The sequence below is a fragment of the Hemitrygon akajei genome, chromosome 12 (genome assembly GCF_048418815.1).
Source record: "Hemitrygon akajei chromosome 12, sHemAka1.3, whole genome shotgun sequence".
Taxonomy (NCBI): Eukaryota; Metazoa; Chordata; class Chondrichthyes; order Myliobatiformes; family Dasyatidae; genus Hemitrygon; species Hemitrygon akajei.
The window spans coordinates 14,559,889-14,580,334 of record NC_133135.1 but is presented as its reverse complement, the minus strand read 5'-3'; the positions used below and the strand labels follow the sequence as shown (position 1 = coordinate 14,580,334).

At 39.0% G+C, this 20,446-nt stretch overlaps 1 protein-coding gene across 1 annotated transcript in view; it reads left to right on the top strand.

The window, feature by feature from the left end:
* Window positions 1-15,905, top strand: part of LOC140736545 (calcium-activated chloride channel regulator 1-like) — a 47,006-nt gene extending 31,101 nt beyond the window's left edge. Inside the window, exons 12-14 of the mRNA XM_073062377.1 lie at window positions 12,109-12,273; window positions 13,345-13,572; window positions 14,927-15,905. Coding sequence (XP_072918478.1) covers window positions 12,109-12,273; window positions 13,345-13,572; window positions 14,927-15,324 — 791 coding nt within the window. The 3' untranslated portion in view covers window positions 15,325-15,905. The remainder of the gene's footprint in view (window positions 1-12,108; window positions 12,274-13,344; window positions 13,573-14,926) is intronic.
* The last annotated feature ends 4,541 nt before the right edge of the window (window positions 15,906-20,446 follow it).

Below are 20,446 nucleotides of genomic sequence, written 5' to 3'. Positions count from 1 at the left end.
TGTAGATGGGTGGGTTAGTAAGTTTCATACAAAAATGGGTGGTACTCTGAAAAGCATAGAAGACTAGCAAAGAAAACAGTGTGATATAGATCAGTTGCAGATATGGGTGTAGAAGTGGCAGATGGAGTTTAACTCAGTCAAATGTAAAGAGACAGTACACTGATAAGGGCAAGACCCTTAACTGTATTGATGAGCAGAGAGATCTTTGTGTCCAAGTTCATAGCTCTCTAGAAGTGGCTGCACAGGTTGATAGGCTGGTTAAGAAGATGTATGGCATGCTTTATTAGTCGAGGCATTGAATTCGAAAGTCAGGAAGTGATGTTGCAGCTTTATAAAACTCTAGCTTGGCCACATCTGGAGTATTGCATAAGGTTCTGGTCGTCCCATTATAGGAAGGATGTCAAGGCTACAGAGGGTGTAGATGTGTTTTACCAGGATGCTGCCTGGATTAGAGGGCATGTGCTATACGAAAGATTGGATTGATTTCCCTGGAGCCACAGAGGCTGAGTGGAGATCTGATACAGATTAATAAGACCATGAGAGGCATAGATAGAGTAGACAGACAGGATCTTTTTCCCAGAGTTGAAATGTTTAATACCAGAGGGCATGGATTTAAGGTGCAAGAGGGTATAATGTTGAATCAGGTTTGTTGGTCTAGCAAGTGAGGCAGAAAATGCATTGACTTCGAATAGGTATATTAATTATTTATTTGAAAACAGTAAAAATTTGACCAAACATTCTTGTTCCTCAAGTTACAGACACAACCAAGCAGAATACTCAACAAACATATGTACATTCAACAAACATACTGAGTTAAAAGTACACCTTCACAAATGCAGAGTACATCTTCACAATGGTCTTGTCCTAAACAAAGGAAGAAGATAGCAAGCCCCTTCAATTTGCTATGTTATATACCCAGGATATTTGAAACTGGACACAGGGCAGCTATCCAATTGGAAAAGCAGCTGTAGTTTCTAAATTAACCAATCACAATGGAAATGACTTTCGATAACTAGAATAAGACATGCCTCCACAGGACAAGGAACAATTTCAAAGGAGCTATGAGGGGCCTGAGATGCACTGCCTAAAGTGGTGGTAAAGGCAGATGCATTTGGGACTTTTAAAAGATGTTTACTTTGGCATATAGATGTGAGGAAAATGGAAGAATACAATAGACAATAGACAGTAGGTGCAGGAGTAGGCCATTCGGCCCTTCTAGCCAGCGCTGTCATTCACTGTGATCATGGCTGATCATACACAATCAGTACCCCGTTTCTGCCCTCTCCCCATATCCCTTGACCCCGCTATCTATAAGAGCTCTATCTATTATGGACATTGTGTAGGCAAAGCGGATAAGTTAGGTTGCCTATCTAATTACTAATTTAGTTGAATTGACACAGCATTGTGGGCCAAGGGTCTGTTTTGTGCTGCATGGTTCTATGTTCTATAAAATTAATCTCAAGATAGTTTATGGTGACATATACATACATTGATAATAAATTTACTTTGAACATGGCAATGCAGTTTCACCACTGTCATGTATGGCTCAACACACCATTCCAACTCATATTCAGTGCCCTGATCAATGAAGGCAAGCATGTAAAATTCTTTCTTCACCACTCTGTCTTCCTGTTTTCCTACTTACAGAGCTCTTTGTACCTGTATCCTTAGGTCCCTCTGTTATAAACCACTTTTCAGGGCTTTGCCATTGATTGTGTAAGTTTTTCCCTGATTTTACTTACCAAAATGCATTTCCTTATACTTGTCCATCTAAAATTACATTTGACATTCTCTGGCAAATTTCCCATGGTGTTCCGGACCCACTTGTAAAGTTATCTAATCCTCTTCACTGTCCACTGCAACACCAACTTTTTGTGTCACCTGCAAACTTACTAAGCATGTTAAAGATGATAAACAACTGCGACCCAGCACCAATCCCTGAGGAATAGCACTGGTCACGGACCTCCATTCGGATTAACAACCCTCCACAAGCCCAATCTGTCTCCTTTCACTGAGCCAATTTCAGAATCAGAATCAGGACAAGAGGGCATGGCTTCAGGATTGAAGGACTTCCCCTTAGATCAGAGATTCAGGGCAAGTACTTTAGTCAAAGGGTGGTAAATCTGTGTAATTTGTTGCTGCAAGCGGCTGTGGAGGCCAAGTCATTGGGTATATTTAAGGCAGTGATAGATAGGTTCTTGATTAGCTAGAGCATCAAAAGGTATGGGGTGAAAGTAAGGGATTGGGGATGGCTGAAAGAATTGGATCAGTCCATGATTGAATGGCGGAGTAGACTTGATGGGACGAATAGCCTACTTCTGCTTCTATATCTTATGGCCTTATGGACATTATTTCCTTGAGCAAAGGAGAATGAGGGGAGAGGTGTACAAAATTATGAGGTGCATAGACAGTGTAAATAAAAGCAGGCTTTTTCCACCGAACACAGCAGGCCAGGCAGATCTATGGAAAAAAGTACAGTCAAAACCCTTCGGCAGGACTGGAAAAAAAAAGTTGAGGAATAGATTTGAAAGATGGGGGGAGGGGTGAAAGAAGCACCAGGCGATAGGTGAAACCTGGAGGGGGAGGGGTGAAAGAAACACCAGGTGATAGGTGAAACCTGGAAGGGGAGGGGTGAAAGAAACACCAGGTGATAGGTGAAACCTGGAAGGGGAGGGGTGAAAGAAACGCCAGGTGATAGGTGAAACCTGGAGGGGGAGGGGTGAAAGAAACACCAGGTGATAGGTGAAACCTGGAAGGGGAGGGGTGAAGCAAAGAACTAAGAAGTCGATGGGTGAAAGAGACAGAAGGCCATGGAAGAAAGAAGGGGGAGGGAGGAGCATGAGATGGAGGCGATGGGCGGGCAGGAGATAATATGAGAGAGGGACGAGGAGATGGAAAATAGTGAAGGATAGGGGGGTGGAGGCATTACTGGAAGTTTGAGGAAGCGATTTTCAAGCCATCAGTTGAAGCTTACCCAAACGGAATATAAGGTGCTGTTCCTCCAACCTAACTGTGGCCTTATCTTGCTTGGAGGAGGCCATGGATGGACATATCAGAATGGGATTAGGAAGTGGAATTAAAATGGTTGGCCACTGGGAGATCCCACTTGTTCTGGCAGATGAAGCATAGATGCTCAGTGAAGCGGTCTCCCAATCTATGTCGGGTCTCACCAATATACAAGAGGTCACACCGGGAGCACCAAACACAGAATATGTCCCCAACAGACTCACAGGTGAAGCGCTGCCTCACCTGGAAGGACTGTTTGGAGCCCTGAATTGTAGTGAGGGAGGAGGAGTAGGGGCAGGTAAAGCACTTCTTCTACTTGCAGGGGAAACTGCCAGGAAGGAGATCAGTGGAGAGGCATGAATGGACAAGGGAGTCACATAGGGAGTGATCCCTGCGGAAATCAGAAAGTGGTGGGGAAGGAAAGATGAGTTTGCTGATGGAATCCAGTTGGAGGTGGCGCAGGTTCGGAGAATTATGTGCCGGGCATGGAGGCTGGTGCAGTGGGAGATGAGGAAAAGAAGAGCCCTATCCCTGGTAACGTGGCAGGAGGATGGGATAAGAGCAGATGTGCGTGAAATGGAAGAGATGCGGTTGAGAGCAGTGTTGATGGTGGAGGAAGGAAAGCCCCTTTCTTTGAAAAAGGAGGACATCTCCTTCATTCTAGAATTAAAGGCCTCACCCTGAGCAGATGTGGTGGAGACGGAGGATTTGGGAGAAGAGGACGGTGTATTTACAAATAGCAGGGTGGGACGAGGTATAATCCAGGCAGCTGTGAGAGTCCATTGATTTATAATAGACATCGGTGGATAAACTGTCTCTGGAGATAGAGACAGTGAGATTGAGAAAGGGAAGGGAAGTGTCAGAAATGGACCAGGCAGGATTTCCTGGTGGTGGCTAATGGAGTAACAGCAATCTCCCATTGCTCCAACTGTAATTATCTTACTATTTCCAACCTGTCTTGAAACTTCCTTTTTAAGTGTGATATTTTTTCATTATGGCTACATTAAGAGGTGGCAGAGGTACTAAAAAGGATGATCCCCCTGCTTCTTCGGATACTATTATGGGTTTGCTGCAAAGTCATACACAAGAAGCCTCTGAGAAGTTTCAACAATTCAGCTCTGAATTTAAACTAATAGATGGTAAATTGGATTCTATTCAGCAAACTCTTAATGAACGCGATAAACGTATAAAAAATAATGAAGCAATGTTGTCGTTTCTGGAAACGGAAGTGGATGAACTGCAAAAGTTTTGTGAAAAGCAATCAAAGTCCAATGAAAAGTTAAGACAGAAGATTATAAACATAGAAAATAGAAGTAGAAGGAACAACCTACGGGTTCTGATCTCAAATAATTAATCGAAGGTTAATCCTATGGAATTCTTTGTAAACTTCCTGCAAGAATTGCTTCCAGAAATTTTGGCATCGAGCTCACAGGTCTCCCGTGTTTAGACCTCCTAACAGAGATAGACCAAGATCAGTAATAAGTTGTTTTCATGAATTTAAAACAAAGGAACTGTTAATACGTGAATCTCGTCGAAGAGGCATGACTGATTATCGTGGTTGTAAGATTAGAATTGTTGAAGATGACTCGCCTGAGGTTATGCAGGAACGTGCTAAGTTCAAAGAAGTTATGTTTGAGTTTTTTACCAAGGGTTTCAAACCCTCCCTTCACTATCCAGCTCATCTCAGAATCACACTTAAAAATGGTTCTTTCGAATGGTTTCATTCAACAAATGTTTTTAAAATCTGAAGGCGAGCTGTTTAGTTTGCCCTTACATGAAGACACAAGATTAAATGAGAAACTTTAATTCACAAATCCTGTCGAAGGGGCATGATTCGTTATAGGGTGGAATATTAAGATTCTCAAAGACTATTCACTTGAGGTTATGCAGGAATGTGCTAAGTTTAAACAAACTTAGTTGGAATTTTTTTTAACAAGGGTTTTAACCCGTCCCTTGGCTACCCAGTTTGACTGAGAATCTCATTAACGATGGATCCTTCAAATGGTTTGGTCTGAATGCTGAAGCATAAAGATTTTTTAAATTTTTTAAGCTAACTACTTAGCCTGTTTTTCCATGAAGATATCAGATTAAATGTTTACACAACACACACAAAATGCTGGTGGAACACAGCAGGCCAGGCAGCATCTATAAGGAGGAGCACTGTCAACGTTTCAGCCCTTCGTCCTGACGAAGGGTCTCGGCCCAAAGAGTTGACAGTGCTCCTTATAGATGCTGCCTGGCCTGCTGTGTTCCACCAGCATTTTGTGTGTGTTGCTTGAATTTCCAGCATCTGCAGATTTCCTCGTGTTTGCAGATTAAATGTTTAATGTCTTTCTGTATGAATAGATGTATCTTTTACTTTTGGTAAACCTTTGTAACTAATTTCCTTTTGTATTTTTGATGTACAAGAATTGAATTTCATGTTTGGACATTGTTTAGTCTAGGTCAGAATATAAACAACCTTGAAACTTATTGGAGCGATCACCAGGTTTTTTGGGGGGTTGTCTGTAGTTGTAGATGCCGGCTTTCTATTGGTCGGTTTTCTTTCTTTGGAAGATGGGCAGGGGGTGATTTTTTTTTCTCAGAAGCTGTTTTTGAATTCCTTTTAGCCAGTTTGTTGCTTGGTTACCATTTCTCAAGGTTTATGGATTGGTTTTAACTTACATTTTAACCCTTCCTTTAAATAATATTAAAAATGGACCAAACTATAAACTTACTCTGTTTTAATGTGAAAGGGTTAAATCACCCTGTTAAACATTATAAGATTTTAGCTTATATTAGGAAATTTAAGGTTCCTATTACTTTTTAAAAGAAACTCCCATACACAAATGAAATAATCTATGTTCTTGCAGCTGTTGGAACGGATTTTGTTTTCATTTGTCTTCTCAGGCCAAAACTAGCAGAGTATCGATTTTTATAGATAAAACATTTTACTTTGTCCAACATAAAGTAGTGTCTGATACTAATGGATGTTTTATTATAGTTTCAGGAAAACTAGACAATAAATTAATAGTATTTGCAAATGTGTATGCCCCAAATGTAGATGAACCTGGATTCTTTGAGTGTTTTTTTTGTTCCTACCAGATCTGAGAATTTATTCTTTGGTGATGAGAGGAGATTTTATCTGCTGGTTAGACCCAATTATAGACTGATCATCTTCTAAACTAGTGTCTCTTAATACATCTGCTTTGTTTATTCAATCTTTCTTTTATTGAAATGTGGTATTCTTAATATTTAGCGTTTCTTACATCCTTTAGATAGGGGGTACTTGTTTTTTCCCATGTTCATCATACATATTCCAGGACTGATTATTTTTTATTGAAAGTCAAATGATTTCACCAGTTCATTCCTGTGAATATAAAGAGATTGCTGTTTCAGATCATGCTCCTGTATTTCTATCTTTAAATCTCCCTGGTCTTCCTCAAACAAACAGAATTTGGCATTTTAATACAACTTTGTTATCTGATAAGGAATTTTTAAGATTTCTAGAGAGACATATTATTTTGTTTTTTGAAGAGAATAAAAAGGAAGAGACTTCTCATCTTATTGTATGGGATTCTTTCAAGGCCTATATGAGAGGACAAGTTATTTCTTACACTGTGAGTGTTAAGAATAAAGCTAATAAGGAAAGAATTGAATTAGCCAATCAATTGAAACAATTGGATCAAAAATATGCTATAGCTCCAGATCCTGTTTTATATAAAAGATGTGTTGAAGTTAAAACTAAATACGATCTTCTGTTAACATATCCAATTAAAACTGAACTTCTTAAAGATAAATAAAAAACACAAAATGCTGGCAGAACTCAGCAGGCCAGACAGCATCTATGGGAGGAGATAGTGATGACGTTTCAGGCCAAAACCCTTCATCAGGAGATAAAACTCAATTTTACATTCATGGAGATAAATCAGGCAAAGTATTGGTCAACCAATTAAAAACTTCTGTAGTTAAATAACAAATTAAAGAAATTTGCAAAACTAATGGTGATAGGACAACTGATCACTCTGAAATAAATGATACCTTTAGCGAATTCTATTCTAAACTTTATAGTACTGATTCCCCTAAAGATAATACTGTAATGAATAATTTTCTAGATCAATTAAATATCCCTGCACTTCCTGTAGATAATTGTAAACAGATGGATCAATCCATTTCTTATGAGGAGATTGCCGAGGCTATACATATATTACACTTGGTGGGGGGGGGGGCTCTGGGTCCAGATGGATTTTCTGGAGAATTTTACAAGGCTTTTTCTTCATTAATTATACCGCAATTACAGTTAGTCTTTTTGGACTCTTTCAAATTGGGTAGCTTGCCTCAGTCTTTCTATGAAGCCTCTATTTCGCTTATCCTAGAGAAGAACAAGGACCCAACTGAATGCTCTACATATAGGCCAATTTCATTACTCAATGTTGATACTAAAATTCTTGCTAAAGTTCTGGCTCATAGGATTGAAAATATTCTACCCTTTATTATTTCTGATGGTCAGTCGGTTAAAAACCGACATTCCCATTTTAATATACGCCGTGTATTAAATGTTATTTACTCAGAATGTGTGATATCATTAGATGCTGAGAAGGCCTTCGATCAGATTGAATGGAATTATTTATTTAAAACCTTAGAAAGATTTAATTTTAGGCCAGATTTTATTCAATGGATTAAATTACTTTATCAATCTCCTTTTGCTCTGGTTCTTACTAATTTTCAAAATTCCAAACCATTTTAACTTCATTTTGGAACTAGACAAGGCTGTCCATTGAGCCCTTTGCTAATTGATCTAGCTTTAAAACCCCTTGCCATTGCTTTTTGAGAATCTAATGATATCTATGGTATTTAAAGGAGATGTATTAATCACAAAATTTCGCTTTATGCTGATGATATATTGCTGTTTATCTGTAATGTTGAGACCTCGTTACCTTGCCTACTTTCTTTATTCTCCCATTTTAGCCAGTTTTCAGGATATAAATTGAACCTACTTAAGAGTGAATTATTTCCTTTAAATAATTTGGTATCAATTAATACTAATCTCCTTTTTAAAGTTGTAAAGAATCAATTTACTTATTTGGGTGTAACAGTCACTAAGAATTACAAACACATGTTTAAAGAAAACTTCCTTACTTTATTGAATCATGTAAAAAGGATATCATTAAACTGGTCACCTCTTTCAATATCGTTGATTGGATGAATTAATTCTATTAAAATGAATATTCTACCTAAATTTATATATCTTTTTCAGGCTTTACCCATTTTTATTCCTAAATACTTTTTTGACACTCTTGATTCTATTTTATCCTCTTATATATGGAAAAATAAAAGTCCTCATTTAAATAAAGTTCATCTTCAAAAGTCTAAAAAGTCTGGAGGTTTAGCCTTACCTAATTTTAGGTTTTATTACTGGGCAGTTAATATACGATTTCTTATGTTTTGGTTATACTATATTAATTGTGTAGACTGTCCAGTATGGGTCTCTTTAGAAGCTAACTCTGTTAATAAATTTTCTAATATTTCTCTTCTTGGATCCTCACTTCCTTTATCTGTAAGTGAACTAACTGACAATTTAGTAGTTAAAAATACTCTGAAGATCTGGATACAATTTAGAAAGCACTGGTTTATTGAGATTTTCCCTTTCAAGTCCCATTTATTCTAATTTTTTTAAACCCTCCATGACTGATTTAGTTTTTAAAGAATGGGACAGGTTGGGTATTAAATTTTTTTGGGATCTGTTTGTTGAAAACCTTTTTTCATTGAGCAATTGTCAGCTAAATACAGCTCACCCAAAAGTCACTTTTTTAGATATTTACAAATCAGAGACTTTTTAAGATCTCAATTATGCACATTTCCTATAAGCTCAGATAAGAACTTACTAGATGTAATTTTTAGTTAGACACCTTTGTGTAATGGTTCAATATCTAATATTTATGGTATGTTACTGGAGACGAGGAATGTTCCTTTAAATAAAATTAAGAATCTCTGGGAACAAGATTTACAGACATCAATATCTGAGAAAACTTGGAATGAAATTTTTAAACTGGTTAATACTTCATCGTTATGTGCTCGTCATTCCCTCATACAATTTAAGGTGGTCCATAGAGCTCATATAACTAAGGATAAGCTATCTCATTTTTATTTGGATATATCTCCCTACTGTGACAGATGTAATAATGGAGAAGCTTCATTAATTCATATGTTTTGGACTTGTCTGAATCTTGAAAAATATTGGAAGGAAGCTTTTCAAACTTTTTCTTTACTTTTTAAAGTCAATTTTAAGCCTAACCCTCTGACAGCCCTATTCGGTATTGTTGCAGGACAAGATATTAAGCTGAAGGCATCTGATTTACATATTTTGGCCTTTAGCTCTCTTATAGCTAGGAGGACACTTTTGTTTAAATGGAAAGATGTTTTTCCTCCTACTCATGCTCATTGGTTATGCGACGTTATGTCATGTTTGGGTTTAAAGAAGATTTGTTGTTCAACTTCTGAATCTCATCAAGACTTTCAAACATTGTGGGGACCTTTTCTGAATTATTTTCAAAACCTCCAATTTGTTGTTGAAACTCAGACGTTGGCTATTAACCTTCTTTTCTCCTTAATATACAGCTTCAGTCGTGGTAGGGGTTAGATTCTTTTTTTTGTAATAAATTAGAATATTTCAATATAACTATTGATTAACTTACATAAAAACAGGGTAATGAGATTGTTATTATGAACAGATATAATGTAGTTGGTAGTTTTTTAAAATCTTTTTTGACCTTTTATATATACTTTCTTGTACTCTGTATTCTTCTATGTAGAAACTAATAAAAAATTGGAAAAAGAAAAAGAAATGGACCAGGCAAATTTGAGGGCCAGGTGGAAGTTGGAGGCAAAGTAAATGAAATCGATGAATCCAGCACAGGTGTAGGAAGCAGCACCAATGCAGTCATAGTTATCGGATAGGAAAAATGCAGGACGGTCACCAGTGTAGGCTTCGAACACAAACTGTTCCATGTGGCCGACAGACAGGAAGGCATAGGTGGGACCCATGTGGGACTTCAAACATAGCTACCCCTTTTGTTTGAAGGAAGTAGGAGGACACAAAGAAGGAATTATTGCGAGTGAGGACAAGTTCCACTAGATGGAGGAGAGTGGTGGTGGAGGGGAACTGGTTGGGTCTGGTGACCAGAAAGAAACAAAGAAGTTTGAAGCCTTCCTAATGGGGGATGAAGGTGCATAAGGACTGGATGTCTATAGTAAAAATAAGATGATGGGGGCCAGGGAACCGGAAATCCTTAAAAAGATCAAGAGTGTGTGAGGTGTCACGGATGTAGGTAGGAAGGGACTGACCCAGAGGGGATAAAACAGAGTTGAGGTATGAAGATATGTGTGCAGTAGAAACAAGCTGAAACAATGGGTCTAGCTGAACAAGCAGGTTTGTGGATTTTGGGTAGGAGGTAGAAAAAGGAAGTGTGGGGGTGCAGGAACTATCAGGTTTGTGGCAGTGGATGGGATATCCCCAGAGTCAATAAGGTTGATGATGGTGTGGGGGACAATGGCCTGGTATTCCTTAGTGGGGTTCTTTTCAAGGTGTAAGTAAGAGGAGGTGTGTGAGAGTTAGTGCTGGGCCTCAGCAATGTAGAGGGCAGTCTGCCAGACTACTATAGTACCCCCCTTACCTGAAGGTTTGATAATGAGGTTAGGATTAGTGTGGAAAGCAGAGTGTTCAGAGGGAATGAGGTTGGAGTAGGAGAGAAGAGTGTTAAAGTCTAGACAATTAATGTCCTGTCAGCAGTTAGAAATGAAAAGGTCCAGAGCAGGCAGAAGACCAGGGCAGGATGTCCAGGAAGAGGAGGGTGGTTGAAGATGGGAGGAGGGGTCATTAGTGCGAGGTGGGGAGTCCTTGCCAAAGAAATAGGCTCAGAGACAGAGGCGGCAGAAGAAGAGCTCAGTGTCATGGCGGGCACGGGGAAATGAAAGTGAGGCTCTTACTGAGGACATAATGTTCTGTCTCAGAGAGGGGAAGGTTGGAGGGAATGGTTAAAACACAGCATGGATGAGGACTGGGATCGGAGCTGAAGGTGGTTGGTGGTGTCTGAAGAGAAAGGAGGTTTAAAGTGTTCAGGGATGGTGGGGTGAGAGGAAGGTGTAGTCTCTGAGGACCCAGGAGATGACAGTGGGACCTGAGAGAGATAGGATTGAGGAGTGGTGGTGGGGGAAGGAGAAACAGGCATTCTAGTGGCAGCATGTGAAAACCTGGCCTAGTGGGAATTGAACCCGGTTTGCTAGTACTGTAAAGCACTGTGCTAACCACTATGCTACTGTGCCCTGCTGAGTTTTGCCACATTCCTCCTGCACATTAACTATATCTGCAAATGTACCAAAGTTTTTAAATTTTACAAAACAAGTGCTGGTAGATGTAACTCATATATCTTGAAATCACTATGGACATGAATCCATGTCCTGCGACATTCTCCAGCACATGAAGTGCCTAGATGACAGAAGAAATGCATATGATTTAGTCACAGCAAAGTCACCACCTTGACAATCACCATACTCTGGTCTTTTCAACAGCTGGTCATAGATGAGATGTAACTGTAAGAAAATGGGCCAAGAGCAATTCATGTGACCCCTTGAACCTGCTCCCCAAATCAGCCAAAATTATTTTGTTTAATAACATCAAGCATCATGAAGCTGCTGTGGAACTCCTTGGGTTCCTCCTGTAGTCTTTTTAGCAGCTTTCTGTGAACGTACTCTAAATGTGATGAGTTAGATTTGCTTCTGTGCTAAACTTCTGTTTTTATGCATCAGTAGAAGACAGAATGAATGGGTTGCCTTTTAAGTGGGCTGCCAAGGCTTTTCTTTTATGTATTCATTTAAGGGATGTTGGCATCAAAGGCTGAACCAACACTTAATGACCCATTCCTAATTGTTCTTGAGAAGGTGATATTGAGTAATCTTTTTGAATCACCACAGTCCTAGAAATGAGTGTACACCCGCAATGCTGTGAATTGATTTAGTGAGGGTAGGAATCTCTATTACACTTATCGAACTAGCCCCAATGTTAGTGCAATATTGCAATTCTTTACTCTTCTCAACCTGAAACCATGTATTTTTCCTTGCCTTTAGGTGCTGATATTGTCAGGAACGATGGGATTTATTCTAAGTATTTCTTTAGCTTTAATGGAACTGGAAGATACAGTGTTAAAGTGCGTGTACAAGGAACAGCAGGTACTACAAGGATAACAATAAAAAAAGGACTGCTCATGCCAATACCAGGATATACAGAAAATGGTAATAAATATTTGGCAACGACAATTTAAAATTGCCAATTTCACAGCAAAATTTTAAGTAGTACATTAGCTATATTAATTCAATCCTCAGAATGTGTATAAAGTTCAAGGAAAATAATAGTATTTGCATGTGTGTAGGGGTTAGGAACCCAGGGCTAGGATTGTCCTGATGCATGTACTGATAGAAATATGAAGCTTTTTCGTCCCTGTAATGACAATTGTTTCATTTAATATATTGTCTAAACTGAACTGAGTGGAAATTTCTTCTCATAGAAGAAATAATAGAACAGAAGCAGTAGAAATTTATATTTAGTTACTAGTGCTAAACAGAGATTGGGTAGCAATAGACAATGCATTCTTCTCTCAATATTTGATCCCATTGATATAGATATTCCAAAATTTGTTTGTTGCTGCAACCACTGACAAATATCAACCCTGCTTTTCTTATGGTGTATATGTCTACAACTCTCCCAAGGAGGGCATAAACTTATAATTTGGATTGTTCATACCAGGATGATAAAACTTACTCCACTTAGTTCTGAAAGGGACTCAAGTTGTTTTCTTTATGTTTCATTAAATAGGAAAGATACAGAAGATGAATATAATCAGATTCTGTGTTTATGGGATTACTAAAGCTGCCATCTCTTTTACTTTAATGAAAAATACTTCTAATACCTTAACCCTTCTATTCTTAGAATACCATGCGGACTCCTTTTGCATTTTTTTCTGACTTCTCATCAATCTGTCTATCCAGATTCAATATTATACAATATGAGAAAGTGCCAGCCAGCTTAAGATTCATAATACGTGTACAACTATTCGTAGGGAGACTTTTTAAAAAAATATATAACCTACCAGCTATTTGGATGCATTATAGGTATACGGCAATGATGGAGAAATCAGTAAAATTGCAAATACATACAAAAGCATGGTCACCAGATTTAATTATGTGGCAATTGCTCAATCAGCTGCAGTTTAGGCAGGAATTGCCTTCTCATTTTTACTAAAGGGGAGGAGGTTAAGCATGCACTGTTAGGATTGAAGTGGTATGTTTTCTATTCTTTCCATTTAGGAAATATTGAGGTAATTCCACAACAGTCTCAGGCTAATAAAACACATCTTAATACCACATCAGGAGACTTCAACAGGGTTCAAGCAGGAGGAACAATTTCACTTCCGTCAGATCCTCCTCCTGTTGATTTTCCACCATGTAAAATCACAGACCTTCGAGCAACAATAGCTAAAAATGAAATTAAGCTGGAATGGACAGCACCAGGAGGCGACTATGATCAAGGTTCAGGTAATTGTTGCTTGGCTTAAGATACTTTAAAGGAAAGTATCTGTTTGCGAAGTAAATTAAAGAAACTATAGTTATACAACGAAGAAATAAGCTTTTTGACCCACAATGTTTACACTGACCATCAAGCACTAGTTTACACTAATCCTATTTTACTCTTTCCACATTCCCATCAACTCCCCTATCCCAGCACACCACTCCACAGTTTTTGTCAGTCATCTACAAACTAGGGGCATCTTATGGTACCAAATAATCTCCCCAACCTGCAGATCTTTGGAATATGGAAGGAAACGAACATCAAGAGGAAATGTTGCAGAGACAACATGCGAACTCCACAGAGAGCACTGCTGCACAGAGTTGAACCTGAATGGCTACAGCAGATCTTTTAGCTGTGTCACAGTGTTGATCTTCAGTCAATGATTCTGCTAGTTTTGAAGCTAGTACCTTTAATTGTCTCTAACCTGCTAGGAGATCAATGCTCTATCCATTGTACCACAGTTAATAAATTCTGATGGCAAATAGCACCAAGCCTCTGACACAGTCACAAACACCTCCTGCCATACTTAAAACGCATTTGTCAGATACTCACATGCATCCTACACACCATCTAATACAACCACACACATTAGAATAACACTGTAAATTTGAAGTGAACATCCAATGTTGAGTGTTGTTCATGTAGACAATAAGAGAGTATTTATTCACCTTTAAAAAAACTGGTCCTGGTTTATTGGTCTCTATTTATTATTGTCTCATGTAGCAAGATACAGTGAAAAGTTTGTCCCTCGTGCTATTCACACAGATTAAAGTCATTACACAGTGCTTTGAGGTAGAACAAGATAATGCCATAATCTTCTGCATGATGGGTGAGTGAGATGAGAGAATATCAAGGGTGAATCCGGTCTTTGTTTATGCTGGCTGCTTTACTGAGGCAGAGAGAAGTATAAACAGAGTCCATAGAGGGGAGATTGGTTTCCATGTTGTGCTGAGTTGTGTCTTCGACAAATTTCTGAAGTCTCTTGCAGTCACATGCAAAGCAATTAGCATACCAAAGTAACGCACACAAATATGCTGAAGAACTCAACAGGTCAGGCAGCATCTATGGAATATCAACGTTTCAAGCCAAGACGCTTCATCTCACAGACACCCAGGAATAATACCAAGCCTTTATTCTTCAAGATGGAATTATTTCTATAGTGCATCTATAAAAATTAGAAAGGGTCGTAAGGATATGCCAAATTTCTTCTTTATCCTTGCGGCTTTGACTGATTTTCATAAAACTTAGGACATTGTATGCCTTTTCCAATTGTACACAAAGACAAACATTTACATCCAGTTTTTTGATTTCCTTTTCTAGCATCTCGCTATGAGCTGAGAATGAGTGATAACCTGCTACAGCTAAGGGACAATTTCCCCAAAGCTCTATTAATTAATTTGACTGACATGCATCCACAACCATACGGCTCCAAGGAAACAGTATTTTTTCCTGAGAAACCAAGTTTGAAAAATGGTGCAACTGTCTACTTTGCTGTGCGTGCATATGACAAAAGCAATCATTCATCAGAAATGTCAAACATTGCCAGGGTAACTTTCTTTGTGCTTTTGGTTGAGCCTTTGGTTGACTTGAATGATAATTATGTACCAGCAAAGGCCTGGATTGTTGCAATTGTCATAGGTATTTTGGGTTTGGTTGCAGGGATAATTACTTTTATTATGCATGCAAAAAGGCCTAAGAAAATTTCTGCAGCTGCATAGTGCTTTCAAAGTCACATTAAACAGACAGCTCACTACTAAAAAGACTGATAATCAAAACACTTTATTTGCTTATAGATTAAGTACACAGAGGTTGGATTTGAGGAAAATAAACACTTTTGATATTTTTCCAGCATTTGCTCATCCCTCATCCCAACGTTACAACAATTGGAAGAATATCTGTGTAATTTTACCTACTGTCTATTTTTCATAGCCCTGGCTATAAACTGACCAGTTGGTTACACCAGGATGTGTGAGCACAGCTATTTTACCAAAACGGCACAAGAAATTCTGCCAATTCTTGTAAAGTTTGAATGGGGATGAGAAAATTATTGAAGTTTTGAAGAATTCCCTTCGTCTTATTTTCCTCATTTCCAAAACCTAATGTCATTTTTGAGTAAATTTGTGTGTTTTTAAAGGTGTGGAATCAGTAACAACAACTAATGTTTAGGCTACTTAATTTGCTGTATACAGATAATGTATTATCCACAATAAAAGCATTGTTTCTTTTCTATAATGTAAGCCACTACTCACGAAAAACCTGAAAATACTGGAAATACTCTGCAAGACATACAGCATCTATAAAGAGGGAAATAAAGTTGCTGTTTCAAGTTGAGAATCTTTCAGCAGTTGTCATAATTATTGTGTGTCTGATCACTGGGGTCACTATTTATACTAAGTACACAAAGATGGCAAAAGAAAGCTTAAGGATATTGCCCTCACAATAGGAATAGTAGAACATAAAACATACTGTTGAACATAGAACAGTAGAGCACAGTGTTGGGCACTTCAGCCCATGATGTCGTGCTGACCTTTTAACTGACTCAACAATCGATCTAACCTTCCCTCCTGCATAGACCATATCCCTCTATTTTTACTTTCATCCATATGCCTATCTAAGAGTCTTTTAAATGCCCCCAATGAATCAGCCTCTACCACCACACCCAGCAGTGCATTCCAGGCACTTACCACTCCCTGTGTAAAAACACTTACCTCAGATATATCTCCCCTAAAATTTCCTCCACTTACCTTAAAAGGAGGTCCTTTGGTATTAGCCATTGCCACCCTGGAAAAAAGGCTCTGGCTGTCTGTATTATTTATGCCTCTTACTATCTTATACTCCGCTCATCCTCCTTTGCTCTAAAGAGAAAAGCCATAGCTTGCAGAACCTTTCCTTATTAAATATGCTCTCTAATCTAGGCACCATCTTGTTAACTCTCCTCTGCACCCTTTCTAATGCTTCCACAACCTTCATATAAAGTGGCCAGAACTAAACTCAAACAAAACTCCAAGGGTGGTCTGACCAGAGTTTTATAGACCTGAAATATTACTTTGTGGTTCTTAAACTCAAGTTCCCAACAAATAAAGGCCAACTCATCACATGCCTTCTTAACCACTCTATCAACGTGCAGCAGCTTAGAGGGACCCATGGGCTTAAGCATCAGGATTCCCTTGTTCCTCCCCACAGCCTGTGATAAACTTTGTAATCTACTATCAGGTTCAGCCCTCCAAAGTGTATTACTTCACAGTTTTATGAATTGAATTCCATTTGCCATTTCTCACCCCAGCTCTGCATACTGCCAATGTTCCGTTCAAACCTACGGCAACCTTCTACACAGTCCATAATGCCACCAACATTCATATCATCTGCAAACTTAACCCACCCTTTCACTTCCTCATCTAAATCATTCATAAAAATCACAATGAGCAGAACAGATTCCTGTGGAATACCACTAGTCATTGACCTCTACACAGAATATGCCCTAATTACTACCATCCTTTGACTTCTATGGCAAGCTAATTCCAAATTCACACTGCCAAGTTTCCATGGATCCCATGCCTTATGACTTTCTGGATCAGCCTTCCATGGGAACTTTGTCAAACACCTTCAAATACACCATTCCGACTGCTTTCCCTTTAGCAATTTGCTTTGTGCCTGCCTTGAAAAAGTCAACCAGGCTCCTGAGGCATAATATGCCCCTCATAAAGCCATGCTGATTATCTCTAATAAAATTATACTTCTCCAAAAGCTCATGAATCTTGCCCCTAAGAATCTTCTCCATTGGTTTGCTCAGCATTGATGTATAATTACCAAGGTTACCCAAAGGAACAACTTTTGCCATCCTCCAGTCCTCTGGTACTAATTCTATATCTAGTGAGGACACAAACATCATGTTCAACACCCCTGAAATCGCATTCCTCACTTCCCATTGTAACCTGCAGTATATCCCATCTGTCTCCAGAGACTTACCTATCCTAATGTTTTTAAAAAGCTTCAACACTGCCTCTTTATAAACCTCAACATGCTCCTGCACATTAGTCCATTCCATGCTGACCTCACATTCATGAAGGTCCCTCTCACTGATGAACACTGAAACAAAGCATTTGTTTAGGACCTCCTCTATATCCTATAATTCTAGGCACGTATTTCTCCCATTGAAGTCTCAGTAATGACCTCTACTTTCTCAGGAGTCTGCAGAGATTCAGCATGATATCAAACCCCTTGACAAATGTCTCTCGATGTGTTGTGGAGAATGTATTGAATGGCTACATCATGGTCTGGTATGGGAACACAAATGCTTTTGAATGGAAAATCCTAAAAAAGGTAATGGACTCAGCGCAGTGCATCTCAGGTTAAGCCCTCCCAATCACTGAGCACATCAACATGAAACACTGTCATCAGAAAGCAGCATCCATCATCAAAGATCTTCACCAACCAGGCCATGCTCTTTCCTTGCTGCTGCCAACTGGTAGATGGAGCAAGTGCCTCAGGAATTGCACCACAAGGTTCAAGAACTGTTACTATCCCTCAACTATCAGGCTCTTATAGAAAAGAGGAATATTGCACTCATCTATTGAGATGTTTCCACAAACAAAGTTCTAAATTTAAGGACTCGTTATCTTGTTTTCTCATGCTCTTGTTATTTACTGCTATTTATTTATACTTGTATTTGCACAATTTGCTGTCTTCTATGCTCTTGCTCTTCTATTGATCCTGTTTACAGTTACTATTCTATAGATTTTCTGAGTATGCCCGCTGGAAAAAGAATATCAGGGTTGTATATGGTGACATGAATGTACTCTGATAACAAATTTTACTTTGAACTTTGTAATTCCACATATTAATTCATGTTCTAAGTTCATTATTCTTGTACTTTATACATCTCACATTAAAGTAACCACATTTCAATACACCCAACTGACTGTAAATATGCCTGATACACTGCCTGTCCTTCCTTATAGTCTCTCTGCAGGTTGCCTCTATCTTTACACCAACTGCACCATCCCCTGCCAACCTAGTTTAAACCCTCCTTAACATCTCCAGCAAACCTGCCTACAAGAACATTGGTCCTTCTCGATTGCAGGTTCAGCCGGTCACATTTATACAGATCACACCTTACCCAGAAGCCATCCCAATGATTTAGAAATCCGAAATCCTGCCCCCTGCACCAAATCTTCAGCAACGATTTCATCTGCCATAATATTCTGTTTTTATCTTCAATGGCATGTGACACAGACATCAATCCAGAGATTACTGCCTTTGAGGTCCTGCCTATTTTAGCTTTCTTCCTGTTTCCCTATATTTACTCTTTAGGGCCTCATCCCTTTTCCTAGCTCTGTAATTGGGACAATGTGTACATGACTCCTGGTTGCCTACCCTGTATCTTAAAAATGTTATGGACTTTATCCAAAAATTCCCTGACCTTGGCACCTGGGAGGGAACATACCATCCGGAAGTCTCTTCATGTCAACAGAGTCTCCTGTGTGCTCCCCTAACCATTGAATCCCCTATCACCACTAGCCTCCTCTTCTCCCACTTCCTTTCCGAGTCACAAAGGTAGGGACCTGGTGCGGTATCTGTTCCCCCCAAAAGTATCTAAAGCAGAAGTCTAAAGGAATAGCCAAGCAAGACACGGTTGATGGTGAATAATCCAATGCTTAGTTGGATTACATTTTAAACATATAGAGAACAGGCTGACAATGATCATGGCTACTATTCAAAAACTGGCAAAACCAGTCCCTGGGTCAGAATCAGAATCAGAATCAGGATTATTATCACTGGCATGTGACATGAAATTTGTTAACTTATGGCAGCAGTTCAATACAATACATAATACTGAAGAGAATAAATAAATTAATTAATTAAATGATCATATTGATGATGATGGCATCCATCAAGCTCGCGAATCCATCAAATAACTCCACCTCTCTCACTATAGTAACAAAGCAACTTTGTAATCAGTAGAAATCCAACAGTGTCTAAAAGTCAGACTCATTCTCCCAGCGTTTTAAACAGACAGTTCACAGAAAAAGTTAACTCTAGGGGTATATAACATGGCACTTAAATAATGGACCCAGGACAGATTCTCTGAAATGTTAACACAAAGTAATTTAAAGTTGCTGACCCTCTCCACATCTGATCTCCTGATTAGGACTGGTCATGGACCGCTGGTTGTCTCCTATTGAAGTCAATAATCAGTTCCTTGGTCTTCCTGACATTGTGAGGGGTTATTGTGGTACCACTCAGCCAGATTTTCAGTCTCCCTCCTATATGTTGATTCCTCACCACCCTTGATTCAGCCAATAATAGTGGTGTCATCGGCAAACTTAAACATCACATTGGAGCTATGCATAGCCTCACAGTCATAAATTTAAAACAAGTAGAGCAAGGGACTAAGCACACAGCCTTGTGGTGCATCTGTGCTGAGGGAGATTGTGAAGAAGATGTTGTTGCCAATTCAAACTGACTGGTGTCTGCAAATGAGGAAATTGAGGATCCAAGGAGGGTATTGAGCCCAGGACTTGAAGCTTATTGATTAGTTTTGAGGGGATGATACTATAAAGTGCTGAGCTGTACTCAAAGGAGAACATCCTGATGTATGCAGCTTTACGATCCAGATGTTCCAGGGTTGAATGAATGCCAATTAAATGGTATCTGCTGTTGACTTGTTGTGATGGTAGGCAAATTAGAGCAGTTACAAGTCACTTCTCAGGCAGGAGCAATATGTTCCATCACAGACCTCTCAAAGCACTTTATCACAGTTGATGATAGTCATTGATGCAGTTACCATGTTCTTCTTAGGCACCAGTATAACTGAAGCTTTCTTGAAGCTTGTGAGTACCT